Here is a 10,001-nt window from a genome sequence, read left to right as displayed (position 1 = left end):
TGCCATTTGTATTTTTTGCATCCCTACCTACATTCATACCCCATTTGGAATCCTGTGCTGGCACTGGCAACTTGTCACAATTCTAAACCGATCGTCACGAAACTTCACCAAAAGTATAGGTCCTCACAATAGAGAATCCTATTGATTTTGAGGTCAAAGGTCATCTGGAGGTCAAATTTCTAAAATCGCCATTTTAAATCAGATTGCCTTAAATTTAACAGCATTTGCACATCGAGTCACTAAATTGGGAAACCAACTATTTGAGGTCAAAGGTCAACTCAAGGCCAAACTTCCACAATCATTTTTCATCTGAAAAAATCACTTTTCATCTTACTATAATTCATCAAATGTCCGTCTGTCCGTTCCCAGGTACCGCAAAAATGGTTGAACCGATCGCAACGATATTCTGGGTGGGTAATCCTGGGACCCCTTGGAGTAAAATCGGCTATATTGTTTTTCAAATTTCAGGTTTGGTCTCCAGCATTTTTAGCTTTGGTCTCCAATCGAACGTTATTTTGCCAACACCTCTGGATACGCTTCGTTTTCTTTCGACCTTACTGGTTGTGACGTGAAACGCAATCGGTGGATAACTCATGACACCCAGGAACATGTCGTGCTTCCCGACTCCGTTCACATCACTTTGGGGTACACTTGACATTTTACCTCTGGGTACACTGACACTATACCGTAAGCCTTATTCATATCATATCATATATCATTATAATAGAGCAACGCAAACGTATATGGTTATGTAGTTATGTCGTTATGTATGTTTGTTTATATGCGAAGCAAACGTCTTCTTCTTCTTCAAATAAAATTAACCCTATTAATTACGTTTAGACTGCTGAGATCCTTCAGACCTTAATTTACTCCAAGACCCTTAACATCATCAAGACCCCTGAAGACCCAAAATACCTTTAAAGACCCTGAAGGCTCAAAACACCCCAAAGACCCAAAATACTCTTGAAGGCCCAAACTCTCAAAAAGACCCTCAAAACCCAAATGGCTCCGAAGACCCTGAAGACCCAAACCACCCCGAAGACCCAAAACACCCTGAAGACCCTTAAATACCCCGAAGAACCAAAATACCCCAAAGACTTAAAGACCCAGAGGAAACAAAAGACTCTTAAGACCCAAAATACCCTTGAAGGCCCAGAGGATCCAAAACACTCTGAAGACCCAAAACACCATGAAGACCCAAAAGACACCGAAATGGTCGAAGATGCCTATCCGTCTGAAACGACGTGTGGTGAGGCGCGCGGAGCGTGCCGAGTCACACTCGTCTTATTAATCCGAGCTTTGATCAAGATAGTCAATTTTAATCTTGATGAAATGGACAATTTGATGGATCAATGGAAACCTGTTTTTGGGGGGTAGGGGTAAATTTTGCAAGTGAGCACAACGTCTTCTTGTTATTTGCAAAATCGAAGATTTTTCAAGTATACTTGCCAAAAAAAGAAACGCAAGTTGATAGATGCATTTTTTTTTAATGTGCATTGTTGTGCACAAATTAATCAATGACAAAGATTTGTAATACCATTTTAAGCACCTGTATTTTCAACCACATTTCTTGAGCGTCATGCCTCACTGAACCACCACAATGAGGGTTGAATGTTTGAAAATCCAATCACTTACTGTGGCTTCCAAGGCTAAATTACATAAGAATGTTGATGTTCCTGTGGTAGTCTATGGTCCTTGGAGGCTTGAACCGAATTCACTCAGCAGACGACAATGCCACGAGTTGTTAGGGTCGGGTTAGGTTAGTTAGGGTTAGGGTTAGGGATAGGGTACGGTAGGCTTTGACATAAAACTTGCGTTTCTTTTTTTGCCAAGTATATATTGGTCGGTTGAGTTTGTGGTTCTGTCTGTGTTTGTTTGTCTCTGTTTGTCACCGGCCTACAGTTCACAATTCCAAACCGATCGTCACGAAGCTTCACTAAGTTGTATAGGTCGTCCCAATTGAGAAGCCCATTGTTTTGAGGTCAAAGGTCATCGAGGTCAAATTTCTAAAATCCTGAGCTGGTGCACCTGATTCTAATTTTAGGTATTTGAAGTAGTGATAAATGTAGAGGTGCACTTACTTTTTCCACACGTGAAATTTGCATTTATGTTTATTTAAATTATACAATGGACTACAAAATGTAAATGTTTCATGATATTTGTTATATTATATCACCTTTATCTATCAATATTGTTGAAATGAAGATCAAATAGCTGTATGTTGAAATATGTTGAAAAAGTCAAAACTTTACATGGGGTGTACTTACTTTTTCACGTGACTGTATATGGTCACTGAATTCAACCACCAACTATTTTTGAGGTCAACATAGGCCAAAAGGTCAACATAGGCCAAGTATTTAAAATCCTCAATTTTCATCCTATTGACTTGAAAATTGAACAGCATTTGCCATTGAGTCACTAAATAGGGGAACTAACTATTTTTGAGGTCAAAGGTCAACCCAAGGCCAACCTTACAAAATCATTTTTTATCTGAAAAATCGTCACTTTTCTTCCTTTTGACCCGAGCTTTGATCAAGATTGTCAATTTTAATCTTGATGAAATGGACAATTTGCTGTATTAATGGAATTTTTTTTCTTGGGGGTGGGAGGTGGATTTTGCAAGTATCGTGCTCCGCATGACGTCTTCTTGTTTGTCTGTTTGTCACCGGCTTACAGGTCACAATTCTAAACCGAGCGTCATGAAACTCCACCAAGATGTCTAGGTCGTCCCAATTGAGAAGCCTCTTGATTTTGAGGTTAAAGGTCACCTGGAGGTCAAATTTCTAAAATCGCCATTTTAAATCCGATTGACTTGAAAATTGAATAACATTTGTATATTGAGTCAATAAATTGGGAAATGAACTATTTTTGAGGTCAAAGGTCAACTCGAGGGCAAATTTTAAAAATCAATTTTCATCTAAAAAGCCGTCAATTCTCAACCGATTGACTTGAAAATTGAACAGCATTTGCATATCGAGTCACTAAATTGGGAAACATACTATTTTTGAGGTCAATCGGTCAAAGGTCAACTCAAGGTCAAACTTCCAAAATCATCACTTTTCATCTGACAAAAACCGTCAATTTTCATCCGATTGACTTGAAAATTGAACAGCATTTGCATATTGCCTCACCTAATTAGGAAACCAACTATTTTTGAGGTCAAAAGGTCAAAGGTCAACTGAAGGTTAAACTTCCAAAATCATCAATTTTCATCTGAAAAACCATCAATTTTCATCCGATTGACTTGGAAATTGAACAGCATTTGCACATTGTCACTAAATAGGAAAACCAACTATTTTTGAGGACAAAAGGTCAAAGGTCAACTCTAAGTCAAACTTCCAAAATCATTAATTTTCATCTGAAAACCCATCGATTTTCATCCGATTGACTTGAAAATAGAACAGCATTTGTGTATTGCCTCACTGAATTGGGAAACCAACTATTTATGAGGTCAAAAGGTCAACTCAAGGTCAAACTTCTAAAATCATCATTTTTCATCTGAAAAATCGTCACTTTTCATCCTGTTGACCCGAGCTTTGATCAAGATCGTAAATTTTAATCTTCATGAAATGGACAATTTGCTGTATCGATGGAAAACTTTTTTCGGATTTTGCAAGTATCGTGCGTGCTCCGCATGATGTCTTTTTGTTTTATTATCTGCTGGGCAGGTTAAGGTGAGTATTATGGAGGAAGCAATTACATAATTACCTCAGCCACCGAAGTTGGGCCGTGGTTATGTGTTCATCCGTGTTTGTCTGTCTTTGTTATTTGCGAAATGAAAGATTCGCAAGTATATTGGTTGGTAGGACTGTTTGTATATCAACCGCCTACACGTCACATTTTTACTCCAATCTTCATGAAATGTCACCATCTGGTCGAGGTTGTGAGAAGCTGGAAGGTTATTGTTTTTGATGTCAAAAGGTCAAGGTCAAATAAATCGTCAATTTTCAATCGATTCACATGATATTTAAGTATATGCTGTGTTTGTGTTTAAAAATGAAAGCGGGTGGATGGTGAATCCTCGTCGAGGTGAAGCTTTGGTCGACCCCTGTGAGTATGTCTATTAATTACGTACTGTGTGAACGTCAGTCGGACCATGAGTACGTCCATGATGGGGCCTACACCCTATCAAATCCATAGTATAGTGCCTTAAAACCCAATATACCCTGTTAGACCTTCTGTCTGAGATCCTTCTGCAATAACACTTGAAGTTCACCAGTCATAAGCAAAATATTTAAGCAAATATCCCGTAGTTTTCTACTCGTAATAAAATAAGTAAGTAACTCGTTGTTTGGCGGTGTATAAGAGGCTCGTGTAAGGCTGTTGCGAAGAGGTCGTCGGCACGGTGGGCCCTTCCCTCTTTTTTATACAATGAATCGTTATCTTGATGGAAACGATAATGTGATTGAACGAACATGATGGAGTGGTTTTTGTCCACACCACATGTGTCGTGTACAAGGAAAAGCAAAGTACGAAGAACGACAAACTTCCCATTTGACGTCGTAACGCTTCCTGTCCGTGTCAGGCCCGAAGTTATTTGTTGATAGCTGAATGACCATCATTTCCTCGGACAAGGGGAGGGTTCCCGAAGGGGTTCCCCAGATACACCTTCGTCCAATCTCGCAACAATATCGCATTTCCCTCTTACAGGGAGAAGCGTGAGAAAGTTGCCCGGAAGGTAGGTTGGTGTGTGTGTGTGTGTGTGTGTGTGTGTGTGTGTGTGTGTGTGTGTGTGTGTGTGTGTGTGTGTGTGTGTGTGTGTGGGGGGGGGGGGGGGGTGTGGGCGGGGGGGGGTGTGTGGGGTGTGTGTGTGGTGTGTGTGTGTGTGTGTGTGTGTGTGTGTAGATAGAATTGTGAGGAACAGAAATGAAAAAACGAGATGTGTGTGTGTGTGCGCGTGCCTGCCTGTGTATATGTGTCTGTGTTTGTGTGTGTGTGTGTGTATATATATGTGTGTGTTTTTGATTGTTATAGCCATAACTTGGGTTTTAGAAGGTTGAATGGAGTCCTCCCAGGATCCCCCACTTCGCTTAAGGATTGCGATTCATGGACTAAGTTGTGAAGTTTTGTTGTTCTCAGAATTTTGTTCCAAGGGCTCTTTTCAGGATCGTCATCGAGCCCCGTACAGCCTTCAACTGTAGTTCATTTTTGGTAATGTTCCCAGGGATGGCTTTTAGGATCTCTGCAAGGTTCTTCTTTATCATTCCTGTTGCCCCAATTATCACTGGTACAATTTTGGAACTCTTCAACTTCCAGCATCCTTCCACTTCATTCTTGAGGTCTTGGTATTTGGTCATTTTCTTGATTTCTGCGTTATTTAGGCCAAAATCGCTGGGTACTGATATCTCGATCAGCAATGCTGTCTTTTCCTTTTTGTTCCCGAGTACTATGTCCGGTCATAATGTTTTATTTTCTGTGTTCACTCTGGATGGGATCATCAGGTCATACGTGAGCATTAGATCCTTGTTTTCAATGATTGCTTTTGGTTCATGATTCCATGAGTTTTGTGGAACTGGGATCTTGAAATTTCTGCAGATGTGCCAGTGGATCCACTCTACATTCCTTGTTGTGCCTTTGTGTGTACAGCTGCTCTGATATGACTTTTTACATCCTGACAGGTGCCTCGTGCTTTCTGTTTCTGCCTTGCAGAACCTACAGTTGTCCAATTGACTCAGTCTTGACATCTTCTTAAAGCCAATGGTGTAGTGTTCTTGGCCTTGGGCATTAAAAATGATTCGTTCTCCGTCCCAGTTGAGCTGACCACTTCTTAGCCATTCCAGTGATCCCTCTTTGTCTATCTTCAATCTGTCCAACTCTTTTTTTATATTTCCCTTCTCTTCTGTCTTTCTCCCAGTTGTCACTATATATATGCCGGTATTTCATCATGTATTTTTCTTTTGTCTTTTTTGCAATCATTTGGGCTGTATTCGTTGCTGCTTTGTTTGGCACGTGACATCTTCTAATCACACCTGTTTTTGGAAGTTTTTTGGCAAGGTGAGTGAGAGATACATTTTCTGGTTTGTTGTATTCATGTTTGTACACAAATTTTATTCAGTAGTCTGTTGAGTGTTTCACGTACTCTGCTAATCCTACAGTCGTTGCTCTGTGCACTTGATTGAGTTCCATCAGGCCGCCACCTCCTTTCCTCAATAGGTACATTCTTGGGATGCACTGATTTTTGTGGAACATTTTGTGGATAGTGAGGAGTTTCCTTGTTTTGATATATAGTTTTTTGATATCCGCTTGTGACCAGTTTGCTTTTCCACAGCTGTACTGGACACACTGGGACTGCTAGTTGGTTTATGGCTTTGATTTTGTTTCTTTGTGTGAGATATGTTTTCAGGATCAGCCTTGTTCTATGCAGGTATTCTTTGGTAATTGTGTTGTGCATTTTTTATGACAAATTTGGTGGCTCTCTTCTACTCCATGGTATTTGTAAGATGCTTCCTTGTCTAGCTCCTGTATTGGTGTATTTCGGTCAATTTTTGTTTTTGTTGGTCAAATTGCACAAATGTGCACTTGGCACACTTATCTCGGCCAAATTCCATTTGGATGTCGTCAGAGAACCGTTTCACTAATTTCAGTTGTTCTGCCAATCAATTTTTCATCCCTGGTGTTGGGCTAGCGGCTAGGGTGCCGGCTTAGGATCCTAGGATCCTGGGTTCGAATCTCGGTCGATCGCCGAATTAATGCCAGGGGGGTTGACTCAGCCTGTCATCCTTCCGAGGTCGGCTAATTGAGTACCAGTTCACTGGTAATTCCCTGTTTGTCGTTGAAGGCGGCAAAAAGGGTTGGCGTCAGGAAGGGCATCCGGCCGTAAAACATTGCTTCAAAAAGGGGACCAAAAAAACAACAACTACCACGGTCCCCGAAAAGGCCAACCCCCGCTTTGCGGGGAAAAATGGCCTCTAAACGGTGGGTTTTTTTTTTGCCAATCAATTTTTCGTTGTTCGGTGCAAATAGTTTTAAATCATCCATATACAGTAGATACGTCACCATTCTTGTTTCTTTGGACGTTATTTTATTGGGTGTTCTGGTGTATCCATGTCCTTGCTCATTAATGAGGTTACTTCGTGGGTCCAGGGCCAGGCAAAACAGGAGGGGAGAAAGGCTGTTTCCTTGGAAGATCCCATGTCATATTTTTACTCTTGGTATTTCAATCTTTCCTTCTGAGTGCTGCAGGATTAGTGTGGTATTCCATAGATCCATAGCTTTCTCAATCAGCTTGATTATTTGGAGATTTAACTTATACATTTGCATGCACTTCATCATCCATGAATGTGGGACACTGTCAAAAGCTTTTTTTTTTACAGTCAAGCCATGCTGTAGACAATTTGGTTCTTCTCTTGAGGTCTTGAGGTGTAGACAATTTGGTATTGCAATTTTTCGAGTATGGCCTTGTTTAGTAATAGGTGGTCTGTTGTTCTGCAACATCCTCTCTTGCATCTCTTCTGTTCTGCCTCTAGGCCTCCTTGTTGTGATATGTGGTGGTACATTGTTTCTGTGATGATTCCTGTTAAAAGTTTGTATGTTGCTAGTAGACAGGTTATTGGCTGGTATTTGTGGGGTATTTGGGTTTCTTCATATTTTGAAATGAGGAAGGTGTTACCTTCCATGAGCCATTCATACATTTCCTGATCCCATTGAATAAGTTCATTGAATGCTCAAGCGTAGTGAATGTGGAGAGCATCAAATTGCTTTAACCAGAAGTTTGGGATCCCATCTGGGCCAGCCAGGGCTTTTAAAGTTTGCAGTTTTTCTTCAAAGTTGTTTTTTCATTTTTTTTCTTCATCAATGATCACTGGGGGGCATTTCCCTTGGATGTTGTGTTTTATTAGTCCCCTACCGGTGTACACGGAGGGACCGGTGTACACCGCAATACTCAGAATGCTTGTTTTCCAAGTGTTGGGCCTTGTATTGTTATTTTGGATTTTCATAAATTCCTTTCCAGAAATTTTCAAGTTTATCTTTTTCAGCAGGATTTGATACATTTTGCTTTTGTTTCCCCTTGTTTGCGGTATAATCTTTTTTTAGTTATTTTCAAACATCTGGTTTTGTTTTGATGGTCTTTGTTTGATTTTATGTTTTTTTTTGGGGGGGGATTCCCTTCTTTGGCTTTGGGCTTCGGTTTGCTCTCATGAATTATTGTACAGTATTTGTTCCGTTTCCTTCGTTAGTTGCTCTGTGTGTCTCTAGCCTCTTTTTCCATGGTGGTGTTTGGTTTTTTTTTTTCCATGGGTCCTGGTCCGTTCTTATTGCAGCTTTGTTTTCCTTTTACTTTTTTTCTTGAATGAGCAATGTCGCGGCAAAGTGCAGAGTGTTGATTTCCTTCAAGGGAATGATTTTGGTATTTTTTACCAACTGATTGGTTGGTTCTCCTGACTAGTATTTTTGTACGCTTATTGTTTTCTTATTCAAGAGTTGTCTTTTCTTTAGTGGTGTCGGTCTTATCTCTTCTTTGTTTCCCAACTCTTCTTCCAATTTACGCTACTCTTCATCAACCCTCGTCTTCCTCCTCTCCTCCATTCTGCCATTCTTCCTTCTCTTCCTGTTCTTCATAATCCGCCATTCCCCTTTTTGACACCTCCATCTGTTGTGTCTGTTGCCCGGTCCATGTCACTGGGTCATGTCTGCTCCCCTCTGGGCCGGGCCCATATCCCCTCCCTCCGTCACACTTTGGCTTTGCTGCTGGTTTCCCGGTGTTTCAGCTTGTTCTGAGCTTTGGCTTTGCCACTTAGCCCCTCCCCATACCACCATGGCCAAATCTCTACCATTCCTCTTTCCACCCCCCGGCACGCTCTCATCTCCCATCATCCTCATATCTTCCACTTGTTTTCTCGTCCTTGCTGTTATCTCCTTCATTCTACTTTTCTTCAGGTATATATGGGTTGTTGATGCTCCTCTTTCAAATTTATGAGCTGGAACTGTATCTGTTCTGATGTCCAATTTTTTTTTCTTTTGCTGGTCCATAAATCCTGCACCCCTACCAAGCATCTTCCACTGTTCATGCATTGAATACATTTTACAGTGGAGGATGATTTATTTCTCATCTACACTCCAGCTTTCTTTATTTCGGCTTCTTTCTTTATTTAAGTTGTGATGTATGTGAGTGGGCGTGATGTACGTGTGTGTGAGAGTGGAGATCGATGTCATGGGAGTGTGGGAAGATTGGATATAAAAGGAAACTGAGGGTGCAAGTTGGGAGTGATGGATGGGCAAGAAGGGGTATTGTTTGTGGCATCTGTGCTGGGTTTGCAAGATTGTCTACTATTTTGCACATATGTTCAAGGCTCCTATTAATATTGATGTCTGCCAATTTAAAGATTCTTTGTTTATTTTAAATATTACCATAATTACCTATTTACCTTTTCCTCTCATGTTTTCATGATTAACCATTTTCCCATTTTTTTCCTCTTTCTTTATCCAGCTTCTCTTCTTCAAACTCCATGGCAGCAGTTGAAGCTCTCAGCAAGCCTCTTGAACCTGGCTCATCAGATTGTGTTGAGTTCCTCACCTTGAATTTTGGTCATTTTGAGACTACGCATCGTTGGCGCCGTCTGCCTCCCTGCGATGAGTTTGTTGGCGCTAGGTGGGACCCAATGTAGCTGCTTTGTACCACAACTAGCAGTAATCTTATCATTGACTTTGCGATCTGAACTGTGAAAGTCGTTAAGTTGGCGCATTATTTATTAAAAACTTTTACTCTTCTTATTTTATATATTTGGGTCATTTTTAAAGTCTAGTTTTCCCATTATCATTGTTCCGTCACCTGTAGGCCATTTCCATAAAGTACCTCTGGAACCCGAATGTCCACAGGTGTGGGAGCGGCTTCCAGAGGTTGCTGCACTACTCGGTAAATTGCACTCCCTTCCGTATTGAGTTCTCAGAGGTGTGTTCTGTAACATTTTTCGTTGTTTCCAGGCGCAGTAAGCACACCGTGGTGGCCTACAAGGATGCTATCTACGTGTTTGGAGGAGACAATGGGTGAGCAAAATGTTCAA

General features: G+C 40.9%; 1 protein-coding gene across 2 annotated transcripts in view; it reads left to right on the top strand.

Annotated features, from left to right (window-relative positions):
- Window positions 1-4,286: 4,286 nt before the first annotated feature.
- The window catches only part of LZTR1 (leucine zipper like post translational regulator 1), a 46,522-nt gene continuing 40,807 nt past the window's right edge, over window positions 4,287-10,001 (top strand). The window contains exons 1-4 of one of the 2 annotated variants that reach the window (XM_078787083.1): window positions 4,287-4,345; window positions 4,526-4,678; window positions 9,428-9,589; window positions 9,922-9,984. In XM_078787083.1, the coding sequence (XP_078643209.1) occupies window positions 9,447-9,589; window positions 9,922-9,984 (206 nt within the window). In that variant the 5' untranslated portion in view covers window positions 4,287-4,345; window positions 4,526-4,678; window positions 9,428-9,446. Of the gene's footprint in view, window positions 4,679-9,427; window positions 9,590-9,921; window positions 9,985-10,001 lie in introns of both variants that reach the window. The other variant, XM_078787082.1, reaches the window with a different exon arrangement.

This window comes from Myxine glutinosa, chromosome 11, assembly GCF_964187855.1.
Source record: "Myxine glutinosa chromosome 11, kmMyxGlut1.1, whole genome shotgun sequence".
NCBI classification, from domain to species: domain Eukaryota; kingdom Metazoa; phylum Chordata; class Myxini; order Myxiniformes; family Myxinidae; genus Myxine; species Myxine glutinosa.
This window is presented reverse-complemented; position numbering and strand designations above follow the sequence as displayed.